Source organism: Apteryx rowi, unplaced genomic scaffold (assembly GCF_003343035.1).
Source record: "Apteryx rowi isolate R43461 unplaced genomic scaffold, aptRow1 scaffold_7, whole genome shotgun sequence".
Classification (NCBI taxonomy): domain Eukaryota; kingdom Metazoa; phylum Chordata; class Aves; order Apterygiformes; family Apterygidae; genus Apteryx; species Apteryx rowi.
In genome coordinates, this window is record NW_020450982.1 from 5822679 (window position 1) to 5848861 (window position 26183).

At 44.7% G+C, this 26183-nt stretch overlaps 1 protein-coding gene across 4 annotated transcripts in view; it reads right to left on the minus strand.

Moving 5' to 3' along the window:
* Positions 1-26183, minus strand: part of RNF220 (ring finger protein 220) — a 240782-nt gene that overhangs the window by 36745 nt on the left and 177854 nt on the right. For 2 of the 4 annotated variants that reach the window (XM_026086714.1, XM_026086712.1), the window contains 3 exons: positions 23869-23911; positions 15685-15806; positions 14454-14586 (listed from right to left, as the gene is read on the minus strand). In XM_026086714.1, the coding sequence (XP_025942499.1) occupies positions 14454-14586; positions 15685-15806; positions 23869-23911 (298 nt within the window). Of the gene's footprint in view, positions 1-14453; positions 14587-15684; positions 15807-23868; positions 23912-24068; positions 24264-26183 lie in introns of those variants that run through there. The other 2 variants (XM_026086716.1, XM_026086715.1) reach the window with 2 other exon arrangements.

Sequence of the window (26183 nt, forward strand, 5' to 3'; positions counted from 1 at the left end):
GGGAGCACAGCCTACCTGCAACCACACAAAGAGTAAGGCAGAGATAGACTTAGCTTTGTATGAATGCCCCAGAGGTGGTAGATTTCTGCACTGTGAACCTGGTCCTAAGTGCAGAAGATAGGCTAACATAATGCAGGGATACTGAATAAGGGGCATGTCTGAAAAAAAAGAGGATATTCCCAGGCTTTAGAGAAGCCCTCTTGCTGATGCAGATGTCCGAGTCTGCTCAGCCTACTGGCCTCTCACCAACACACACACACAAGCTTGTGCTGTCAGCAGCAGACTCGTGCTTTTCCAGCACAGAAGAGTGCGCTGTATTTCTAGCAGCCTGCATCTGTGCTGAGAGCAGGGCAAGCTGAAGGTCTCATTTCCAAGGACAACACAGGGAAACAGTTCTTTACTGCCACTCTCTAGGAACGGATGCGCTGATTCATTAAGCCCCCAATAAAATTTGTTTATATGGATTTGATATTTCTATTCTCTGAATATAAAGAAGGTCCTTAACAAGTGATAACCATAGCATGACAATGATTTTAAGGCTAACCTTTCCCTAGAAGCATAAACTACTTTTTACTTCAAAGTAATTGCCAGCCTTAATTCTTACTGGAGCTAACAAAACTAGCATTGACATTGCAGCATCTACCTTCTGCTTCAGGGAGTACAGGAGTCATACTCATAGGTCAACTTGGCAGTGTCATCGGGGCAACCTTCTTCTATCAGACCCCATATAAAGCGTTTCATGTACTGGCTGCATGCCGCCAGCCAACATATGTCATGAGCTGCCTTCTCTTGCTGCAATGGTTTATCTAGTAAATCTTGAATCCTTCAGTTCATCACAATGTTTGGGAGAAGATTTAGAGTACTAAGAGAGACCTGTCAAAGAAGCTGGATAGTCTTTCAAAGCTGCCTGAGAAGTCACAGTGGGCGATGGAGTAGTAATTTACAGGCATGGCATTTAACCTGCAGTAACACCATCCTCTGAACCTGGCATTACTTTAGCCCATCACTTCTCAAAGGCCATAAACTTTGGACACACAGGTCTTCATTTTTCTTTTGAAGATGTGGGAAACACAAATCATGCAAAGCTGGAGCTGTGCCTTGGCCAGTCCCATAGGTGATCTGAATGTTAGCCAGATAATGAATACTTGGAACAAGTGCCTGGGGGGAGCAAGGGGTCAAAAGAGTGAATGTAAATGGGATCACTCCCTGCGTCCCTCTGTCTGCAAGGATGCCAAGCACAGAGGAAACACACATCTTTCCATCAATTTTGTTTCTAAGTCACTCAAGCCAACTAGTGGTTTATGGTCAGAGCTTAAGAACAGAAAATCTGCTTACTACGATACAATTCACAAATATTAAGGCACTTTGACTTCAGAATCCTCACGTCCTTGCTCTCAAAATCTTTGTACTTAAGAAAATCCCTTTTAAATCTATAATGATAATACTATTGCAGCCCTTTTGCAGAACCTAACTCTGCAATAGGAATGACTGCACTCCCAACAGAGCATTATCCCTTCCACTGAATACACAGAGGGCACAGAGGAAGAGTTTGGACAGTCAGTTTATGTTATGATGCCAGATATACACTAGAATGATCTGATACAGTAGCATTCCAACCAGAGAGGAGGGCATACAGAAGTTCATAGGTTAAGATGTGCTGTGGGAGAAGGGCAAATTTCCTTTCCTAATCATATAGGAGGACTCTCAAGCCACAAATATGTTCCCAATGTGAATCAAAAGATCCATAAATCCCAGTACTGYCACTGCCTTCAGGAGAACACCAAAGAAAAGGATGCAAAGCTCAGCTGAGAGCCAGCCTGTAGAAGGAACAGCCTGTCACAGATGCTTCTAACTGTTTCATCTGAAGCAGGGATGGATTTTGAGGCCAGTTCCAATGGGCTGGGGTTTGGTGCCACAGTTTCAACCTGACTCTCCTTGTCTAACTTCCTGGTGTTGCTTCCCTGCACAAAGCCAGTGAAAACACCCATGCAGCTGTTCAAATATTTGACGTCTGAACTGCTTGACATTATTCATTCATCTCAGGCTCATTCAAACCAGATTTCTGGACAAGTGCTGTTATAAATGGATTAAGAGGGCCACTAAATGCAAGGAAGGCCTGACAGAATCACACCTGCTTCTCACTAACTCAGCCCAAGTGTAAAGAGGGCTCCAAACTTCCACCTCATGCCTACGGCGTATGCTGCCATCCAGAAGTAAAACGTGAAATGGAGCACAGAGAGTGCCAAGTGAATAAAACGAGCTTCACAGTGGCATTGTTCCAGAACTATTAGAGGAGAATGGGAGCCTCCAGAAGACCCCCTACTATGACACCTAGGTGATCTGCAATTTAGTTGAGCACTCTCAGAGCAGCGGACGGGTTCCTCCAGCAGGCTCAGCACTCTGAAGGCCATGCAGTAATTCACTGCCATTGGCAATGCTGCCCAGAGCAGACCTCTAAAACCAATGCCACTCTCCAGAGGTCAATGCTCAGGACTAGAACTTTATCCCAACACGTTAATAAAGTCAAATCCAACAACCGAATGTTAAGTTGCAAGTTTGACCTAGGAATTCACAAGAGACGTGATCCTGACGCTGTTATTCACAGAAGCAGTGGCAAATCTTACAAGGAGAGTCACTGAAGGCCTAAAGAACATAATTCCACATGTGTATTTGAAAATGCTACTTTCAGATAAAACCAAAAAAATGCAGACTCTTCCATACCTTTCTTTTTGCTTGCTGAAGCATTTTTTTTGTTCTTATTGTGCACTTGGTTGGAGGCAACTGCTTGTCATATGCTGCCAGCCCCGATACAATTAGCCCTCCCAATGCTAAAGCAGCACAATTCTCTGACAGTCTTAATCCCAGCTGCCTCCTTAAGGTCCAGACAAACAGGAGTGAGCAGGCAGGTCAGACGCAGGGGCCATTAAGCAGAGAAAAAACAAAGTTACAGCTCTGTCTCCAATCCCCATTGCTCTTGCAGCCAGGTGCTCTGACAAGCAATTCCAGCACTGGTATTGAGTGGCACCTCTATAAACCCTGTGACAGTTTGGGAGACAAACTCCCCCATCAATCAGAATGYACCTATCAAGATCACTTACCTAGAGCGCCTGCGACCCTCCAGCACTGTGTACACAGCTTTGCTTGGGCTGGCCTCAGAGCAGGCTGCCCGAGCACCAATTCAAGTTAGTTTCTGAAAATTTTTGGTACTCTACGCAAGCAACAGTGTTTCTGAAATGTGGCTGCAGAGCTCTGAAAAGCAAAAAAAAATTCATATGCCTCTGAGCCACCACCAGGCAGCAGGCGCTGACAGGTTACAGGAATCAGCTGAGCTTGAAGGAGACTGGATAACACTTCCCACTTTCTTCCATGTACAGATTAATAACGACTGGAGATAAATCTCATCAGAAATCCTTTTCTTCCCCTTTGTGTAAGTTCTCATAGTACTTTGCTTTCTCCTAAGCTGTCCCTATGCCTAAGCATCCTCTCTGACCTCTGCACTGCTTCTCAAATCTCACTTCCTTGTGCAATCCCCTAGATGACAGGTCATCTCAACATATCTTAAGTGAATGGCAGCTCAAGCTAAGATCCGGAGTCATTAACATGATATATAAGCAGATTCACAGAACAGAACAGATAAAAGGGCCTCACATTCAAGTCCCTCCCTTTCTCCATCATGTTCAGTGGCAGATGGTCAAAGTGACAACATATGCTGCTTCAGGTGTTGGCAGCACTGTTAGCTCTTGTACAGACATGAGCTCACATGGAGACTAGCAGGCTCAGAATTGGAAAGGTAACACAATCGTACTAGTGCAGATCCAAACAACCACAGCCAACTTTCATCAGCACAGCTGGAAAAGCAAAGACCTATCCTGCCCCATCTTGGCTGTGCAATTCCTATCTGAGCAGATAAGCCAGTTTTGGGGGCCAGTTGTTCTGTATATGCTTAAGCACCAGGTCAAAGACGACTGAGGAACATAACTAAAATATTATTATTATTAGTGCCACCATTATGGCTGCAGCTACTAGTTGCTGCTCATGCAGAGGATCAAACTCACCTATTTCTCTAGTGTTTCTCCTGTTTGTCCCCCAAGGAAGGAATGTTTGAATCTGTATCAGGAACACACAAAATTCTGGATTTCTACTAGAAGTTCTGTAAGTGGGTCTAAATCCAAATCCACCTCAGAGGTGTGCAGCTTTCCGGGGGTCTGGAAAGAGGCTGGGAAGAGGCTTTCATGCTGCTCACAGGTAATTTACACATGTTCAGGAAGGAAAAAAAAACTTCCTGTAAATCTCCAGAACTGTAGCCTTTGCTAATAACACTCGCTGCAGCAACCCCCTTCTGCAAAACCTCCCTTTCCAGCACGTTCACTCTATTTTCTTAACGAAATGTCACTCGTTGGCTTCTTGGAGAGTAAAAACAATGAGGGCAATAAAAGTAGTTTATGCAGACACACGGCCAGGCCACACACACTTCCTGAGAATGGCTCTAAACTAGGTTTATTTCATCAGCTGCTAAAGTATCCCAAACTAGTACTAAGAGGACAAGATGGCACGGATRCTGTTTTATTTTAAAAGGTGGTTTGGGAAGAAAGAAAAAGCCATTAGGGATCCTTGAAAATAAGAGCAAAGCCGAGAATGAGGCCATCCTGAACAGCAGTCTTTCTCCAGATTCGTAACATTTCCCCAGACATATTTTTGGACAATCAAACTGTTCCCCTTTCTTCTCTAACACATACAGAGATATAGAAGAGTTCTTCTAGTGACTTTCACAGCCTGTTGCAGGAAAAATTTACATTCAGAGGCCATGAAATGCTGCTTGCAGGACATGGGTTTTGTTTCTCTGGAGCCAGCTCCATTTCAAGTGAAGCAGTGATTTACCTGGAAAACTGACACCCAACTGTGTCATTACACCAAACACCTGAAATAGCAGATGCGCCAATCTGAGGTCATCTATTAGCTCCCACAGAGCACAAACAAGCTGCCAGATATCTGACTGCTTACCAGCGTCTTGGATGCTTACAGTGATCTTTGCTAACAGATCAGAGGAACAGCTGCCTTTAAAGAAAGGGCCATATAATTTTATGACCATTAACATCATTTTGCAGCAACATGCTGAACAAAGGGCAGGCAAGCTCCTCTGTATAGGATAAAAGCCAGCTGCTGCAAGGCTCAGGGAAGAGGCTTGCCCACCCCTAAAAGCACCGAGGAAATGGCTAGGAGTATTCCTGAGATTTCTTTTATGCCTCTCTAACGCATCAGGTGCGGATCTTGGCTGGAGACAGGAAAATGCACTTGGACCCAAAGGGCTGATCCAGCATGGCCATTCATGCACAGTTGCCTCCTAGAACTTCATGGCAGTGTGGTGCATGAAGGTGAGAACAGTCTCACATCTGCCTCAAAGGCTGCTCTTCAAACCCAGAGCTGAAGTACAAACGCAGCAGCACAGCCACAGTCTTTGCAGCTATGGCTCGTTTTCCACAGTCAGAGAAGGGTGGATCTGAAAGCTTTTGTTCCCCTAGGGAGAGGGTGGAAACAAACAAAAAAGGAAGAGGGAGAATTAAAGTAATCTTGAATCACTAAGCAGATTCACATCACTGGATCAATAAGCACCACTGACAGGGATCACAGGAATGTCACAACTTTGCCAATAATAAAGCAGCACAGCAGAGCTAGGAGGATGACTTTTCTGAGGCAGCCAAGCATGAAGCAGCAAGGCTGGTGAACGGCTGAAAGCGACACCCGGGCTTAGAGTGGGCCGCTGCCAGCAGCAGGCCTCGGTGCAGTTTGCTTTAAATAACGATGAGCACACAGATTGTATTTGTGGGGGAAAGACAGTCAACGACTGAAAGAATCCAAGGCCTAAATTTCACAGGCCAAACCCATATGCTCTCCCCAAACTAATTCTTTTCTAGGCTGGAAAGAAGAAAGAAAAATCAGTGTTAATTTAATCAATTGATCAGCCTATTGATTGCAAAACTGGAGCTGCTAGTTAGCCATGTGCTGTAATGCCCTCAGCTCTGAAACCACAAAATACACCATTGATTTCTTCATTTCCAGCTCCAAAATAAGAAATAAAGCTGTGCTTTCAGCAGGGAAGCAACTTTCTAGTCCAGGGAAAGGATGCAAGTGAACGAGAACACAAACCAGGAAACAGGGGCAGCCACATCCTGCGAGTTTCAAACTGAAATTAGTTACAGATGCAGTCACGGTGTCTTGTATAAACGCTATCGATTGGGTAGCTGACAGTCTTCGGAGCCTCCATACTAGGACAATCAATCCGGCTACAGTGTCACCTGCCACTTTGCTGAACAGTTGACAATGCAATTATCCAGTGTGGAGGCAGGGAGTTGGCGTGTGTCAAACGCAGTTAGCCACTTTCCGGGCACTACTCGATAATGCGTTTCACCGCCAAGTGTACGAGACGACACGTGGAGACAGGAGCTGTTTAAAGCCATTGAGACCCGTGCTCCCTTTTCCTTTAGAAAAATCTCACTGCCCCTGACTTAACAACTGTATTCTAAAATGCTATTAAAATCATGTCAATCAACTACTTGGTGCTTAAGGCTGAAGTTTGACCTGAGTCGCCAAGAACTAGGTTGCAGTTCTAGCAAAACTGCAGATGCTTGAGGGGAAAAAAAAAATTGTCAAATGACTGTCTTAAAGCCTGGAACTTTCAAAATCAAAGTGGAAAGAGCACTAGAAAAATGGATTGGAGAGAGCAACTCAGCCAGTGCAGCAAATGGGACTGGAAGATCTCATACTGCATGTCTGAGATCTAGGAAAATTGAAGTTTAAAGGGATGCTGTCAACTTGAAATCCAGTCAATTTCAAAAAATTGAGTAGTTTTGGGTGCTCTACCTGCTCCCTTACTCCCCCTGCCAATTTTCATGGTTTTACAACTGCATTTTATGTTTTTTTTTTTAATTAATTTTTTTCTCCTTCCTCTGTTGCTGGGTGACAGAGGCCCCTTTTCCTTCCCCAAGAACTATACATAATACTGTCAAATGGAGAGAATTCCCCTTCTTCCCACACAAAATCTTTTTCTGGTTCGAGTGACTGCCAGTGTTACGTAAATCAAGATTCAGTTGATCGTGCTCCTTTCAGCTAAATCTTTCTGGCAGTTTGAGCATAAAATTTATGTTCTTAGATTTTTAAATGTGTTAAAATCAAATCAGAATGCCTGAAAAATGTAATATTAACCATCTTGACTTTTAATGTCTATAAGCACTGAGTTAGTGTTTTTTCTTTTTTTTCTTTTTTTCTTTTTCTTTTAAGTTAGTACTTTTAACTTTGCAGAGTCCCAATGATTATATCCTGTGTTCCAAAATGAAAAAGCCATCGTTGCTTGAAGTGTTATGCAAACATTAAACAGACATGATAGCAAGTATCAATTAATCAGTGGTTTAGGACAGCCTTTGTATGTAAGCTAGGATTTCTAAAATGTTCTTTTAAATCACGTACCGTTCTCATCTGCTTGTCCTGCTCTTTAAAGTCAACTTTTGATATTAATGTATAGTACAATATCCAAAAGACATTTATTAGCCACAGAATCCCTCAATTTCTATACATGAACGCAGCCTATGGAGAAATAGGCAGGTATAGCCCATCTGATTACTATATATTATACTTTATATAAACAGATCTCCCAGCTCTTTTAGGTCAAGTACCGTCTTATGAACAAGTACTTGCTCTCAAAGGAGAGAGGTGCAAACATTAAGGAATGCTTGGGCTACTTCATTGGACAAGTACAAAGTCCTGTCCTTCAGCAACAGAGGGATTACCAGGATTACCACCATTTTACACAAGGGCTGAGGTAAGGCATACGAGTGCTCTGGGACCTAGCGGCCCTCTAAAGAGGGGACAAGCCATAAAGCAAGCATCTGAGAAATACAAAAATTTATACATTATATGCCAGTGACATCTTTCATTTCCTGCATAATCTCTTAGAAGTCACACTTCTACTGTTCTGTAGAAATGCTTTTGCCAAATTTCAGCGGATCAGTTTATCCCCTTTTTGGTACAACCTTAAATGCTACTTTAACCTTCTGCCATGAAGAGATGGAAAATCTCATTGTCTTCAGAAGCTTTCCTGCTTACCCAGTTATATTTTGTCAGAAAGAAGGCACAGCTGACTACCAGGTGGGCTTCTAGAGCAAGAATTTTAGGCTCTCCCCCAGCTTTCCCACCAACTTTGTAGCATTGGGAAGTTGCTTTTTTGTGCTTCAGTTTCCCCACATATGTACCAAACAAGCATTTTGTGAAGTTTTGCTATACAGTTTAATGTTCATGAAACGCACCAAGAAGCATAATTGAAAAAATTTCCTCTTCTATTTGAGGTCCCAGGTAGCTGCTATAATGTGCCCAGGCAGTTACCAGACAAGCAAAGTCAATGTGCTGCTGAGGCAGTAGAATTGAAAAGCATTTACTTAGTTTTAGAGGACAGGACCTCATGCCTGTGAGCATGCTTCTACTGTTAAGAGATATTTAGAAGGAGCACAAAGAGGAAGAGCATATAACTATTGCCATAATGCTCTCTCCTGGACAACTGACCTAAGCTGGAAGAAGGTTGGCCTACAACATTTACTGCTCAAACTGAACCACATCTTGATTCTGCAGATATAGAAAGCTGGCAGCAGGACTGCAGCCATCTGCTGGAAACTTTTAGACATTTTAATAAAGTCCCCCTTTCCTAACAGCTGCCCTAATTGCACATGACATGAGATCCGATGCAAATGGGCACCTTGGGATGACTATAGTTTGTTATAGCTTATAAGGCTTTACTGAGTCCCTCTTTGTATATGCTAACTGGTGCTGTTCTTTTCCCTTGCTAAAGACACGAACGGATGCATACAAGCCCTCTGCTATCTTAGGAGGAGGGCAGCATGGAGAAATAAAGAGAAACTTGAGGTTAAGTAATCCCTGTGTATTTCTTCAAGAGTCTCACAATCCATCTCAGTCAGATCCTTGTCATCTTGATCTTTCTTAGAAAGTATCCTTCCCTGAAAATGCCCTGCTTACCACTTTAACGCATTCAAAGTCTTTCCCTCTTCTATGTTATTTTCAAGGCAACTGACCTGCTGAAGGAAGAGAAACCCACCAGAGCAACGGTGAATAGCTTGCTACTGTGCCCAGAGGAAGGCATTTCGGTGGGGGAGATGGAGGGGAGAAGGGGAGAACTGTGCGGGTGGAGAGAACTTAGCTACAATTCTTCAGTCCTTTCATATCTAAAGAGGACAGCAATCTCTGTTCTATCAGACCGTCCGGTCCGCCGTTTAAATGGTACTTGCTGCTAGCTTGCTTTCCCTGTCTCTGTCTCTCTCCCTTTGAAGCAGACTGGACAGCTTCCTCAAGCTGGCGTTATCACTCCCTCTAACCACTCTTGGCAGGCAATCTAATTCCCCCTGAAAAGGTCACCGCCATTTTAACTGCCTTTCAATCACATTAAGCACGCTGCCGCTCATGCTCAGAGCACTGCGCCTGCAGCTCTCCTGACTGAGGTGCGATCGATAAACTGACATCTCGTCCCCCCACCCGCCGCCCAGTATCCCCAACTGCTCCCATCCGCTGCTTGCCTCCTTCCCCGCTCCTGGACAAACAGCTTTCCCAGAGGGAACGACAAGAGACTCGCAGACAAAAATCTCTCCTCAGATGTGAAACAGCAGAAGGGAGCTACTAACCTGACATTTCCTAATCTACTTTGTCCCATCTAAAGAGAAGGGTGCAACTATCCCCCCACCTTCTCCTTCCCTAGACCTACAGAGGCAGCGACTTCACAGGACAGTTTGCTTAGGCACCGGTCCAGACACCTTTGAAGCTGTGTTACAAAGAACAAGCCTCCCTCAAGCTTCCCTCAATGCAATCATTACCGTTATCTCTCCCCCCTCCCCCCGATTTTTTTTTTTTTTTGCAGTTACCAGTTATGTGTTCCACCCATCGATCCCTGTGTAAGACACTGTTTTAAGTCTTCTTGCCTTTTGACTGTGCTAAGCCGTTTAAGAGATGACAGCGGCTTCTATCAGCGCGAAGCTGATGCGATTCTTTTCAGATAAAGCACTTTTTTCCACTCCCCCCCTCCCTTTCCCTTCTTTCAAGTAAGAGACACGCACACAAAAAGAGACACTGAATCTTTCAAAGAAAAAAAAGAACCCTTTTGAACTTCCCTCAGGAATTCTTTAAAGGGATAACCTTACAGTGTAAACACTGAGGGTAATGTGCATCCATTCTGGAGAGGAACAGAAGAATTGCTACAAATATGTTGAGTGTTAAAAAAAAAAAAAAAAGGGGGGGGGCCACTTGATGCTTTCACTTGCAAAGTCTCCTTGGCTTCCTAAACAGAGACTGGTGTGAAGCTCATTAGACAAAGATTGCATGAAATAATCCCCTGCAACAAAGAGCATCAGAGAGGGAAGAAGCCTTTTACCAGAACCTTACCTCACTGGCCAGAGACATGGGGATAGATGGTTACTGAATGCTCAGGTAATTCGAGAGAAATTCTAGTCTTGTGACACAGTTCTGAGATAGAGAAACGTTTTATTTAGACTTCTGCATAGCTTTTCACTTAGAAGCAAGAGCTTGAATAAAACAAGACTCGGCACATATTTCATGCTGGTAGCCTTCTGCACTCATCCCAAACAAAAATGGAACAGAAGAAAACAAAACTTTCCTACTAAAAAAGACAGATCCCTACTTTAAGCAGAATCTCCACTGAAATGAAGTAGTCCCAAATCCTGTAAAATTGTCAATAATCTTCATTTACACCCTGCACTCTTTCAGTTTTGGGCAATCAAACTAAGTAATAGCAAATGAYGCTTTATGAAGTCAGAAGGACAGCTAAAAGTACCAAATAATTCCTGAATGAATGCCTACACCAAACCCAACAGCTTAAGAGCCAAAGTACTGATCTTAACACTTCCTAGTCATGTCATACACCTACTTACTACCATCTCCTGTTCTACCTGCTGTCTCAAGTACACCAAGCTACAGCAGACAAGAGGGCACGCTTTGGATCTGCTGCACTAGACCTGACAGGGGATTTGCAGCTGCAACGTCAACACAGAAGACAAATTCCACCTTCTAAAATAGTCCCTCAGGTCAGAGGGGTGAATATTCCCTGCAACAGTTCTGGAAGCATGAAAGCTTCATCCTAGGAACCACACAAGTGACAGTTTTAGCCTAAGTATTAGACTTCTTCCAGAAAATCTTAGCAGGGTTATTCATTTCCCTGACCTTTTTCTTTTTCAAAAATAAAATTTAAAAAACCCCACAATCTCCCAGCACTCCACCACACCTCAGAACCTAACAGGATCTTTCATTTATTAGTGAAGAGCTTTCTTCACCTTGAGAATGACATGAACTTTATCCATTAACCAAAAATGATAAAAAAAAGAAGCCAGAACCTGTGTTAAGTTTGAGTTGCTTCCAAAATGCTGCCCAATGGCCTAAGCTGACTCATGCAATAAGTGCTGGCCAGCTTCCTGCTCCCCTCAACACCCAGCTGAGGCACCTCCTCAGAGCAACACACCATTAAAACAGAAAYTGATGAAACACATGGACATCTATTCTCCCCTCTGGTTTTAAATATTTCCCCATGTCACCTCTTTAGACACTGGCGAAATCTGTGAAGCCTGGCAAAGACTGTCTGGCATTAAAAAAGACCTTTGATTTCCACATCGCTGCTACTTCTCAACAAAGGGAACAGAGCCATACACAGCCCCTGACGAGAAGGGATAATGAGGGTCTTGCCAACTCCAGATGAAGCAGCTTTAAGCTTTGGAGAGCATCTCCAAAATGTTGTGCTGTGCTTCAGGATTGTAAATTAAGAATTCTGTCCCCAAAACAAGGAAAGAGTCAACACTGGCAGAGAAAGAAAAAGGACTGTCACATTAAGTTTACCTGAGAGTGCACACAGCAGGTCTGACTGAGGAAATCTGAGTGCCAGCAGCCAGAGAAAAGACAAGAACTGCAAAAGGGGGCATGAAAAGGTATAACTTGCTTAAAAAGAAATATCATCAGCTAACAAAGGGAGATCATTCCAGCTTTGCTTTGGCTTCCCAAATTTCACAGAAACTTCTTGCACAGAGTAGGTAGGCATGTTGCAGATAGCATCTCGTCATCCCAAAACGTTAGGCAGAAACTTGGTGATAAAAAATTCCCCTGCTTAGGGAAGAGTGCACATCACTAGAGGAATAAGCCAACTGTTGAATCTCCCTGCCAGTGCAGGCATGCTCCGGAGGAGGAAGCAAGAAAACATGCACTAGAGACATTCCACTCTCTCAGGCGGAGTCATGCTTTTAGCAGTGGCCTCTGCCACCCAAAGCCRAGGGAGAGGATGCTCCTCAACACAAACACTAGTGGGAGGCTCTTGTGCACGCCAGCTCATCTACAAGCAGCTCTTATCTTGCACCAAGAAGGGAAGGAGTCTAATCCAAAAGGCCTGCCCACCACAAGTAATTACCAGGGGTTTTAGAACTGTATCTAGCTGCGCTCTTCTCTTCTCCTAGTCTTCTGGTCCTCTTCTGACTGCACATGTAACCAGTCTTAAAAGGTAACATGACGGTCTCAAAAAGGGAAGAAGAGGGGGACCCTGTACTTCCTGAAGGAAGTAAGGCTATTTGTAAGTATCAAATACAGAAGTGTCTATGCATGTGGTTTTGGTGCAGCCCTCTAGCAGGGAAGATTACAGTGTTGATGTTGCTAGAATCTGACTAACCTCTGAGAGAGGAAAGCAGCCTGCTTACATAATGCAAACTTTAACAAATCTGAAAATTCCAATTAAACACAGAAGAAAAAGTATCAAGGAGCAAGCACCCTATATTTACACAGCCTCATCACATCAATTACACACACTTTGCCAACCTGGAGTCTCATTTGAAAGATGYTGTCCACATGGATGGTGCAAAAAGAAAAAGGCTCAAATCACAATTCAGTGAATTAATTAAAAAAAAAAARGGGGGGGGGAAATATTAATCAAGTGAAGACAGCACAATGTTGACATCAGAGGAAGTTAAAGATCATGCTCTCCTCAAAAACTCAGGTATTTTGTGGGGGTAAAGGAGGAAACTGCACATGCACACAGAGGGGCAGGAATGAATTGAGAAGCTTTTGTTTATCGGGACTAAGAGGATGATCTAACAGTAGTAGTGACAATGACAGAGGCACATAGACATCCCATGCTCATGACAACTGATTGTAATAATTATGCAGCTAAAAAAAAGTTTAAAGCACTGCACAGTCCACCCAGAACCACATGTGAACATGATTCTGTGTTAGCACAGAAAAAGTTAGGAAAATGAAGGCTAAATACACAGAAAGTGAATATCACGAGTTTTGCCAGCTAGCCTTAGAAACACAGAGAAACTATTCCTTCACCTCTGTGCTCCTGATCATCTGCTCTGCTACTCCCTAGCTACAATTTAATTTTAGAGGAAGGTAAGGGCAGATCAGGAGTGCCAGGCTGTCACTGAGTACACACTGACTTTTAAGTCCAGCTCCCTCTACTTAGTAGCTTTTCCCCTTGAGATATTTTAAATTAAAATCCAAGCTGATATAGGAAGAGATCGCATCCCATCCTCTTTATTGAACAGAGGGAGCCAGCATTCCTCCTCTCATTAGGCATGCACTACGTGGATTGCTTGTGAGAGACTCTTAGTGCCAGAGGTTCATGCCAAAGAACAGTTTAGTAAATCCTCCGCTTCGAGGCCAAAGGGCTGAGTGTAAGAAAGGGGCCAGGTTTCTAGCTAAAATTACATTCACCAATAAAGCTCACGAGAGGTCAAATTTTGCCATAACTCACTCTCTCCTCAGTAACTGATTTCCCCGTCACTGGGGAAGGAGCAAAAGAAGGAGGAAAAATAAAATGTGTTTGTCTGGGAGCCCTAAGGGCTTGCAGCGCTGGAGGTGCAGAGCAGGTTCCTGGATTCTCATTTATCAACCTTAAAAGGGATGGAGTGATAAATGCACAACCGGCCCTTTAATATTTTATGCAGGTGCTAAAGCGACTTAGCTGTCACCTTCAATACATCACCAGAGGCTGATACACCAGCTTTCGTCACTCCAGGCTGGGAATTTTTACAATTTCATTTCTATTTCCCTCTTCTCAGATATTTCCACGTATTTCTTACTATGTGCAACATATAAGAAGCTATTTTCCCCAAATGATCTCCCCATTCTATCCACTCCTACTCATTCCCTTTTCAGGCACATTTCTCAAGAAAGAAATAAAGCCAATCTTTTGTTCAAGATTTGCACAAATTTTGGACTCTCATTGTTTTGGAGAGGCAGAAAGCTGGAATTACTTTACACTGGGGCAAAGCCTTAAAATCCCACCCATCATGAAAGGAAAAACCCCAGGTGCTGATACAGCCTGAGTCCCTCCCTCTAAAGACAGGCAATGACCCAATTTCACAGCAGAATGGTTCACAAGGGATCACAGGGCCCCCAAAACACTGGCGCACCTCGAAATCCTCCCTCCAGGAGAGTAGTAGCCCGTATCCTCTTCTGCCCACACCACTCGTACTCTTCAAAGCGGTTGCCATTCTCATTCTCGATGTCCACAGAGTCATCCTCAGTCATGCATGAACCTTCTCTCTGCACAGGGTAAAGTAGGGGCAGAGCATTGAGATGCATGAAATAGTGCTTTGGGGTTAACAACTGATGAAGAAGAAAAGTTGGACTGTTCCCAGGGCAGCTAAGTATAGAGCAGACTGCAGCATCTGCTCCCCTCCCCTATTCCCAGTGATCTGAACTTGAAAGTAGATGGGAGCTGGGAGAATGTGACATCCTTAAGATCAAAACAAGTGGCAAGGTTCATCTTTTTTTTTTTTTTTTTTTTTAAAAACACATAGGAATTTAAGCTCTGGTTCCTAGAACAATCCTGGTGTGCATTTCAGCATGCATTCCCCTACCTTGCATGCACAATTCTCCTATCTATCATGGAAACAACAAATTCCTTTGATCCACAGCACAATGAAACTCCCATCTACAGGAACCGAGCAGGAATGATCTCCTAGAGCACATTATTTGGGCACACTGATCAGAAGACACCTTTACACCACACATCTCTTGAGAAAACAAGAATGAACTTGTTACTATCTCCACTTTGGACTTTTCATGAAAAATAAGCACAGAAAGCCTGATGACAACTCTCTCTCTCCTAGGGCTTGTTCCTCCTTCTTCCTTGCTGTCTTCGGGAAGACAGGTGAGGGAATAGTTCTGCTTAGCTCTGAGACCTCTCTCACACACTTTCTGGAGTGAGGTGGTCATGCAACATTTACAAATGCCAATCCGTTACCAAAAAAAAAAAAAAAAAAAATCCAACAAAAGATAATTCTGATGTTGTCAAAGGCAGATTAGGAAGAACTCTTTTTTGCTGCACTACATAGGAAGCATGAAGTCCTACAAAAGGCTTTGGAAACCTCAATACCCCATACCTTTATAGACTACAACTTAGACTTCATTAACAGAAAGGGTGCATGAAATAAAGAAGTTACTAACACAACACAGGAGAAAATCCAGAATAATCCATCTTTCAAGACAACGGAAAGTGGCTACAGATCTCGGGCAGACATAGTTAGCATTGCCTGCAAGCTCAGCAATGTTAGTTTTTGCCCCATGTTAGGTCAGCTGCAGACCAAGCTGGGAGTAGGGAGAAGGGAATGGCAGCTGGTGATCCTGCTGCACCTCTACCTTTGCAAGGCATTGTTCCACATGCCTACTCATCTCCTCCTCGGATCCTGACAGAGGCCGGCTGCAGAGGGGACATACCTGCCCTTCGTCTTGCTTCCTCCGTTTCATTTTTCCAATCCGAGCTGCGTGGAGAAACCAGGGAAAGAAAACAAAAAAGGAAAACACGTCAAGTTTGTAGATCAGCTCTTCTCTATGTACTCAGCTCTGCCTTCTCTAAACAATAAAGCCTTGCCAGAAACGGTAAGATTTCAGACCAGAAGATCCCATTGCCATTCCCTACTCTGACCTCCTAAGAAACACAGAGAATTTTACTTTGCCTTTTCTACATTAACCTGGGGCTTAGTTCAGCCTGATTTCAGAAAGGCAGCTACTCTTGATTTAAGAGCTAGGAGTTGGAATAGCTGTTGCACATCTCTAGGTAAGTTATTCAAATAGTTAAATACTTTCTCTTGGAAGCCTGCAATTGTTTTCAAACCTGAGTGATCAAGCCACTGAATTCTGCTCTGGATTTTGCCTTCTAAGTCTAAAACCCATCCACTAACACATCTGTTCCCTATAGAGCAATTTGCTTAGGCCTTAGAAGGCTGATGTACTGCCCGAGAAGCCTTGGTCAAGTTATGTAACGAATGCTTTCACAATCACATAATCTCTTGCACACCTTGAACAACCCCTTCCCAGAATGTCATGAACAAGTCAGAGTAGCATCTTAGTAACAGTACCATTTCTGGAGAGGAAAGATCCTTGCTGAGAAAAATGCAGCACCTGCACTAGATAGGTTCCAGCTCTCTTATTTTTATTTCTAGCCATGTAGATAAGAACTGGGGGCTACACTGCCTTCTTGAGTGCATACTCTGGGAAACAGACATATTAGGAATCATGATGATTAGAAAAAGCAGCCATGGTAGCCTGTTGCTTAATCCAATCTCTGGTTAATTTAAGTCATCGTCTAATGTGATCAAAACATCTGGAACCAAATCATTTGCATTAAAAAGAACTTCTGTCCTTTATTATGATGGTTTTAGGCAGGTATTACTGAATGACTCAATCACTGGCTGGAGGAAAGTTGCTGTTTAATTAATAAGAAAGGTCAAAATTCTGAATGAGAGACAAGGAAAAGCCCAAGGAAAGCCCATGTGATAATGAGAGATGACACCACCAAAAAGCTGCATTAGCCGGAAATCGTTATTGACATTGTGAACACTGCAGCATGCTCTGAAAGCCTTCATGCCTGAAGGCTGCGAGATCAACAGCTCCCTGCAGCCAATAAATAAGAGAAAGGTGCTGGAATGCCAGGAAGAAGAGGACCAGGTACAGGAAGGTTTCTGTCAGTGGCTTGCTGAAGTGCAGCCACATCACCAAATGAGTTACAAAGTTTTAGCTGAGCACACCAACAGAAACATGAATCTTTCAGGGCTTTCTCATTGACTTGCCTGTACTCAGGACTCTCTGGGCTGGGTATACTGTACCACAGTCCAAAAATAGGAATGTTTACCATCCCCTACACCCTGTGATGCTCCAGGATTAAGAAGGCTTCAAATTGTTTCCTGGGCATTGCTTTTCCTCACCGAAAGAGACAGATTTGTGGAAAACTCCCTTCAAAACATAAGCCTACATTCTTGGCATGATAGAAAAGATTCTGCAAACATGACATTCCTAGAGTAAGAGATAGCAACTTGAGACCATAACAAAAGTGTTTTTCAAGACCTGGCACTTCAGAGACCTTCCTGAGTGAGTGTATTCCACTTTCAGCAATCGTCTAAATTTCATCTGCTCATGCCAGCTCCATAGTCCTCTTCCATGTTGGGTACAGCATACTGACAATCCCACAGCTCACCCGCTTTCTCCACACATTTCAGGTACTGCAGTATTTCTAGTGAGAAATTGTGCTAGCTTCCCTTTTGTCTGCTTAAACCTGATATTTTACTTGTACTGCCAGCTTCTACTCCAGAAAGTAAACTGCTTGACTTCCAATTAATACAGAAGCAAACATTAATTATGAAGTGTTATTTCTGATTTCTGTGCAGCCAAATGAATTATGCTTCACTTTTAAATAAAACAATGCCCCTCCGATATGTCTGCCATGTTTTCTCTCTCCTTCCCACCCTTCATGAACCTCCAAAAATCTAACTGTCCCCCCACTTCAAGATCATGCAGCTCTGTTACCAAATGTAGTTAGTGGAGTTGAGCCATGCTCTTTCTCATTTGTACCTCAGTGCATGAGAGACTTCTGAAGCTCTGGTTTAGCAAATACTCATATCCTCTAGCTTGACTCTTCCAGGTAAGTTTAGAATGCTGTTTCCTTGCCTCACTAACTCTGCGGAGCCAGCACAAAATAGGAGATGAAGCTGGCATCTGACGCAACTTCAACATTCTCCAGTAAACACCTCTCTGACCAGAAAAAAATGCAGGAAGATGGAAACAAAGTTTCCTCTGTCCTCATTACAAACATCTCTCTGCCTCACCTCATCCTGCTTTTAAACAGGGAAATGGAAGGAAGGACCAGTTAAAATATTCTGGTAGGATTCCATGTGGCCAATCAATCCAGGTAAGCAAGTCTGGCAAATCTGTTAATATTGTTAACTTTTTTACTGCCATCCTCAGCCAATCTATAACACTATATATAACACTATAACAGTAATAGAAGGAAGGTGACTAGTTTTAGGTCTTGTCCTGATAAATTCTTGGGACCATTCTGCCAAGAAGGCAGACAACTAGTTTTAGATCTTGTCCTGATAAATTCTTGGGACCATTCTGCCAGAACGAATACCTGGTCTGCTGTTGAAACGTTACTGCAGAGCTGGAGACTGAACCTAGGTCTCTTTCAGCTCCATGCAAGATCCAGCAGACAGCACCTATCTTGGTTCACTTAGCTCCTCGGAAAAACAGCCCTTTAAGTCCTAGKGCCACAAGTGAAAAAGCCACTGGAAGAAAGAGGTGTTGAAAACAAATCCCCTGCCATTTTCTTTCTGTGGTCATTAGCAGCAGCAGTGTTGTGCCCACRGAGGCCCAGGGTGCCCCTGGTGACAGCAGAAAACGAAAGGGAACRTGGCAGCCTAGAAAGCACATCCTGAGCAGCATTTTCCATACCCGACACGCAGCTTGGCTATCACTTCCAATCAGTGCAGAAGGGACAGAGCGGCCCCAAAGGCAGGGGGTGATTGTGGTGCTGTCCCGAAGGGGAACAGCTCAAAAGAACACGCAAGTGAGACCACAGGATTGTTAATTAGTGTTGATAGATGCGATCATTTCTAATTAGCTCACTAATCCCTCTCCCCCACACTCCTGTCGCAGGAGCATGGGAGAGGAAAAAAAGCCATTCCCTCTTGTAATTCAGGAAGATAAAAACACAGCCAGCAGAGGACTGGATGCAAGAAGAGGACCATGCTCAAGGAGATGGGTTCTCTGCACAAAGCTGCCCCATTTTGATCTCTGACTAAACAAAGACTCTCTAGTTATTACTCCATCCTTCTGCCAGGAGGTGAGGTGTTCACTAATTTTTGTTAGCATTAATAATTATTATTAGGCCATCAGAGAGCTTTTCAGCACCTTTGAGGCCTCACTTTTAACAGAAGTACTTTACTGGCTTTACCCTATGCACTGCTGCATGTGTTACACCCTCAGGCTACAATAAAACATCGAGCACTGTCTTCTCAAGCAGGATGCAAGTACCGGCCCTCATGCAGCTACTCCAGCAACATGACCAGTAGATTCCTCTAGCAGGGGAGGGAGACATGGCCTCCTTTCTCTGCAGCTGTAACGGGCTCCCAACACAGCACCTGGAAGTCCCCAGGAAGAAGGTGGTCTCCACCCATGAAGAGCACYCCCAGAGTTCAAGCAGCCACAGCACAGTAATGAGAAAGAGGCACACAGAACTGAGGAAGAATCAGGATCAGGACCCTCTGGGAGGACTGGGGTCTAAGTTAAGGCCTCTGATCTGCTCCCAGAAGCCCTGCTGGCTAGGGAAGCTGCTCTTCCCTTTCCTAATACTGGGTCATTTGGACTACGCAAGGCGAGAAGCTGCCTGCACTGGCAAAAAGAGGAGCCAAAATGAATTTTTCTGCTGGATTTTCAAAGCCTCTGGTGTCTTCCTCCTTCCATTTGGACCCCTTTCCACAGACACTGCTGCCTTATGGGAAGAAGAGACAGAATCTTTTCTCCACAAAGGGCTCTCCCCATCTAGGCTAAACCTTATTAGTGCCTAAGGATCACRTTATTCTCAAGCCCAGCAACTTCATGAGAAAAAAACTGATGAGTTTTAATTTTCACTGGTAATTTTTTTTTTAAGTAACCAAAACTTCACCTTCAGGACAGGGCACTAATTACCTCAGAAGCACTCTTATAGAGCACCCAGCAGTAGACACTATGCAAACCTCTATAACAGCATCAAAGGAGATGATTAAGTTCCTAGCAATATCTCTTATGATTCCCTCCACCAGTTTGAGTGGTCCCCTGAGTCCCATGCAGACATCATTAGCAACTCCTGCAATGGCAGGCCAATCAAATTAAATGGAAACATTTTTGTCTCCTTTCCAATGAAAATCATTTTTTATTCCTCCTTCACCCCTCAGCTACAAAAGCACACGGCATGCTGGTGGTGGTTTGAGTCCAACAACAAACCATACAGTGACCACCTCCATGGAGATCTGCCTGCAGAAAGGCAGCCTTAGGGTCAGCATCAATACAGGAATCTGTTTTCAAGCAGCTGCAAAAGAAGGTTTGCAAGGATCTATTTTGCAGCTCTACTGAGAATGCAAACTTTACAAACATCCCTAAATTCAAATCAAAGACATTCAAGCATGCAAGTTAGCACCTGCTCTCTACAAATCTACTAGAAGAGTCTYGAGGACTGGTTGCACTTTGTAGGACCTATCAAAAAGCTTCTGTGGCTGATCAACTTATCCAAGAGCATCTGATCCAAGGGAACAAAGGCAGCAATGGCAGAATACAAAAAGCCATCTCAGGAACAAGCTAAAGCAAGAAAACAGATGGTCAAGAATGAAGCTGTTTCAAACCTTATGTAAAATTTGCTGTTCATCTGCCTGAGAGAGAACATTAAAGGCCAAATTCACAGAAGGGTCTCACTGGGCTTTCACATTTGCATGGCCAAACTTCCATACAGCTGATTTTCAGCAGCCTTCAATTTGACACCATTCTCTGATGTTGGCATATACTTAAGCTACTGCATGCATGTTCCTATACACTAATGCACAAATTTGTGCCTCTAATTTTGAGTGACTACCTAAGCAGATCTGCACTGTTAAATTCCATAAGCATCAATTTACAGGGTGGCTTAAAGTTTCTTTGAGTTTGGCAACACTGGAAATGAGGCAAATGAAAGAAATGCCTTCTTTACCTCATGGGTCTATCAGGAATCAGTACTTCATACTCGTAGGTTCACCAGGACACAACCACTGCAGAGTGAGTTTAGCACAGGTGAAAGGTGCTGGATTAACTCACCAAGACTGACAGGGAACTTCAGATACAAACACAGATCCAAGAGACTTACAGACAGAACAGCATTAGAGCTTGCAAATGCATTCAGCTTACTTACAGTTCAATTTAACTTAAAAAGTTTGATTTAAGGAATTAAAATTCTGGATCACCAGGTACTTGTGAATCATATAACTATCAAAACCTAACCATCCTGCAGCCAGGCCAACAGCAGCTCACAGAACACAACCCTCTCTCCACAATACAATGAAACACATCCAGGGATTCTGACAGGATTTGGGCATGAAAAGGCTGAGCAGCTGAGATTTGAGTCAAGAATGATTCAGGAGAACAGCAAACACTGTGGGTCCCTTTTTATGGGGGAGAGCTTCCAGAAGGGATCCTGGAACTCAACTGGGAAGAAGCCTTACAGAGATACCAAGATAAACTGGTTACAACAATACTGAAAAGTACCTTTAGAACATAAAAAAACCAAATGTAATATGATGGTAAATGCAGACTGTCTGTCAAAGAAAAATCTACCAAGTTTCTTCAGTGCATCAATAAGACAATGCAAAAATGAAAAGCCAGATGTCTTTGGACAAGTCCTACATAATTTCTGTCAATGTAAACTAACAAGGATGAGGAAACCATTCTCACAGAACAAGCTATAAAATTGTGTGATTGATTAGAAGCTCATTAAGACACGAGATATAAACAAATAAGAATTTTTTTCCAAAGCACTCAAGTGTTCTCCATCTGGAGCCATACTGCTTAAATAACTGTTTAACAATAATGTGGCAAAGCTTATGAATACCGCAAAGTTACTTTAGTGTGAACAACTGGAGAAGGAAACAAGAAAGCAGGCAGAGTTCAGTGCTCACAAATATCAAGCCACATGCATAGAAAGAACCCGTGTAACCTATCCAGCTGCCTGGCTGGATACTAATCTAACAGCATAGGAGTGAACCAGGCATCACTATGGGCTATGTTCTGGGAACAGTAATAATCAGTCATAAAAAGCTAAGGTTGGAAGGAACCAATTCTGATCTAGTTTGACCTTCTCTGTGACCTAAAGTCAAAGCACCTCAGCCAATCATTTCTACATCCAGTCCCCTAACTTCTAGGCCTAGTAYTGTTAGGGTGTATAAGAGAATGCACAGGAAATACCACCTATAATGCCATTATAAAAATCAACCAAATGCTCTCACCTAAAATATGGCTGTCACTTCTGCTCACTGTACCACAAAGAAGATACAGAAAAAAAAGGTTTCAAAGAAAACTGTGAAAATGCTGTACAAAACTGCCAACCTCCCCCTAGGTGATAAACCCAGGTTCACAAAAACATCCAATAATAGGCCCAAGAGAGGTTCTTAGCTTGCAGTCTACACAGATTGTGCTGCAACCCTACTTTGGGCCAAAGTTGGAAGCATAAGCACTATTGAGCCAGGTCAGCAAAGGATGCTGTCATCAAAAGCTTTACTTATACTGAAAGACTCCACAACACCAAGAACCTCACAAGCCTGGCTGATTTTTTTTGTTTTTATAAGGTAAGTGCACGTTGCACACTGAGAAAAGGTGGAAGGTGTAAGCTTAACCTAAGCTATACAAAAATGATGAAGAAGCATTTGGCATCACTGACTCCGTAGAGCTTTGAATCTCTTCATTGTATGACTTAACAGACCTTCAAGAGTTCACACGTTTTTCGCTCTCAGAGTTTATATTTAAAAAATCTCCAAGCTCATTCTGGATTCAGTTAGGTATTACTTAGCAAAGATACTGGGCCAGTAACTTAGTAATATTTCTATTTCTTTAAAACCATGCTAAACATGCAACACTTCAAATTCAAGCAAACTGCTTTGGTATCAGTACAATTCAAATCCTTTTGCCATTTTGTTTAAAACTTCTTAATCTTTTTCTAAATAAACTGCATCAGCACAATGTCACTGGTGTTATCTTAAACTATCAAGGCAGGAAGTTCAAAACTAATAAACCTCTTGATACCCTGAACAACTGAATATTGACTGAACCGTACTACAGCAACCAAAAACAATATAAAATTAGAAGATAAAATATTACTGTTACTGTTTAAATGATAAGTTCTGATTTCTTTGCACTTTGAGAAAACAGTCTCGACTTCTTTTGTTCAAGTAAACAAAAGTGTAATATTTTCACCTTTTTTTTTGATTTACAAACACAAAGATGGGAATTCCTCTCAGTGAAATTAAGTGACTTCAGGTTTATTTGATTTTTAAATACTAATACTTTAACACTTTTTACTGGATTTACTTGTTTACTTGTTCTAAACACCTAGAAATAAGAGAACAGAAGCAATACACCAGCATCCATGGGTTTGAGAGGAAAAACACAGCATGACGTCAGACACAAGTATGCTCAGACTGCTGGTTTAAAAGTTTACTACAAGACCTTGCTTCTGCCATGTGATCCACGAAAATACAGTAGCCCGGCCACCTAATTTAATAACAGAAGACTCGGGGCCTACTTCTAAAGTCATTTCCAGGGTCCCAACAGTGAAAACTATTTCCTGCAGGAAGTCGCGGAACAACTCGCAGGATTTTATCGTAACGCGACGGGACCAAAACAACGGCCCGCRCAGCAGCGTGAAGGGGCGGCGGGTGGCGGCTGCCAGCCCGCCGGGGCCCGAGCGGCTCGGGAGGTTTCGCCCCGCGGGGCGCGGGGCGCGGGACGAGGGGCCGCGGGGGCCGGGCCGGGGAGCCGCCGCCGCGCACTCACCATTCAGCCGGGTCTGCCTGTTCGCTCGCACCCGCAGGAAGGTCTGCAGAGGGGAGACAAGAGCGGAGAAGTGTCAGGGCCGCCGGCCCCCGGGAGGCCTCCCCCGCCGGACGGCAACAGCCCCCCCGGTGAACAAGGCCCGACCCGGTCTGCCCCCCCGCCCCGCTCATCACCGGCCCCGGGCCTGCCCCCGCACCCACCTCTTCCCGGCCCCCGCCGCCGGGCCCCCTCCTGCCGCTCTGCATAGCCGCGGGCGCCGCGGGCGGCTCGCGGGGCGGCGGCCCCGGGGCGGCCCCCCCCGCGCGGCCGGGGATGCGGGCGGATACGGCGCGGCCCGGCAGGCGCCGCCGATCAGCCCCCAGCGGCCGCCGCCATGTTGGCCCCGGTCATGTGACCCGCCGCCGAGCGGGTGAAAGTTCACCAGGAAACCGGCGGGGAGCAGCGCGAGAGGAGGAAGTTCCCATGGCAACCGACAGGCGGCAGCAGGGCCCAGGGAGCCTCGGCCAATCAGGGCCCGGGGGCAACTAGGACCCAAGGGCACCTGGCCAATCAGCGCCCAGAGGGCAGCTAGACCCCCCCCCCCAGGGCACCTGACTAATCAGGGCCTAGGGGCAACTAGACCCCAAGGGCACCTGGCCAATCAGCGCCCAGGGGGCAGCTGGAACCCAAGGCATCTAGCCTATCAGGGCCCTGGAGCAACTGCACCCCAAGGTTCCCCAGGCAATGAGAGGCCCAAAGGCACCTGGCCAATCAGGGCCCAGAGGTGCTTGCATCACCAAGGTTCCTTGCCCAATCTGGGCCCCGGGGGCCAAGTGCACCTCAAGATTTCCTGTCCAATGAGGGATCAGGGGTGTCTGGGCCCAATGGCCCCTGGCCAATCAGAGCCCAGGGGCACCCAGGCCCTGTCCAATGAGGAGGTGCCAGGTGTGCCTCACCTGGGGCCAAGGCCTGCGGATGAGCAGCCTCTGCGTGGCCCCAGCTTAATGTTACACCCGTGAGTAGCCTGATGGAGACAACTTGTGTGCTTGAGGTTAAATCAAGCGACAATCCTTGTGGGACTGGACTTGAAATGACATCGCAAATACAGAAGCTGTATGGCTATGAAAATGCCCTTAAAATCCTTAAAACACACCTTCCTCAATATGTGTTTTTCTGCACCATTTGCACATACGCATACTCCCATGTTGTGCCCTTGCCATGACCAGTGCAGTCAGGGGGCGGGCAGCAAAGTCTTGTCACGTTTTGAAAATGCAGCCCCTAACGGGAGCTTTTTGTGTGCCCTGTGTGCGCGGGCAGGCAGCCGACCAGGCCGGGAGCAGGGGGGCCGCGCACGGGCACGACGGACCCCTCCGGATGGGACCAACCCAAATCCGCGGGGTCTGAGCTCTTTTCAGCCTTCTGCCTGTGGCGGCAATAGCCGAGGYGGCTGGCGCTGCTGGGACGCCTTGCCGTCCCACGCGTCCCACGAGCTGCTCATAGATTTCAAGCCGCTTCAGTTAGCAAAAGGCAACAGCTGCAAAATGCATATTATGGAGGGGATTATTTGGGGGTAGAGGGAGGTCATTCCTCCTTTAATAACGTCTCCACGGCTGCATTCATTCTGATACAATCAGCCTGCATGCGCTTTACTGCTGTCTTGTTAGGAGTTTTAGCCGTATTACTGGAGGCACATGGGTTGCTGCGGAATACCCCTCAGTGACGAACCCCGCGGGCTGCAAAGGGTTTTCGGTCCGTCCCCCAAAGGCGCACACCGAGGGCAGCGCTGAGCAGGGAGGGCCACGAGTGCTGCCGGGGCACCAGGCAAGCCGAGCATGATTTTGCCATAATTTTGTCGATGGTGTAATTTTGCCCAGCTGCCCCCGGCGGAAATACAGATAACACTGATGCTGCCAAAATGCAGCACTGGAAAAAAAGGGACGTGGATTAAAAATCCGTTTTTAAAAGCCTCATTGCCTCGGCGTGACTGCAGCCTGCTTGAGTCATGAAGAACCGTCACCTTCCCATTTGCTCTTCAGCTCTTTTTCTTTCCGCATTTCAACAAAACTGGTCAATCAAAACTGACTAATGAATTTCTTTCCAATGTCCGTCAGCAGATGTGGCGGGGTCTCAGGAACTAGCAAAGGGGTAGGATAGAGCTAGGACTGGAAATTGGGTTTGACCAGTTGCTAGACAAACAAAACCCAATTTGTTACCCCCTCTCCTTTGCATAGTCTCCAGACTTTCTTTGTTTGAATCAAACCTACATTTTGGGTCTCCAGTTTGGCATCTGACAATCTGCCTTCTATATAGAGGAAATGAAAAAAAAAAGATTTGTT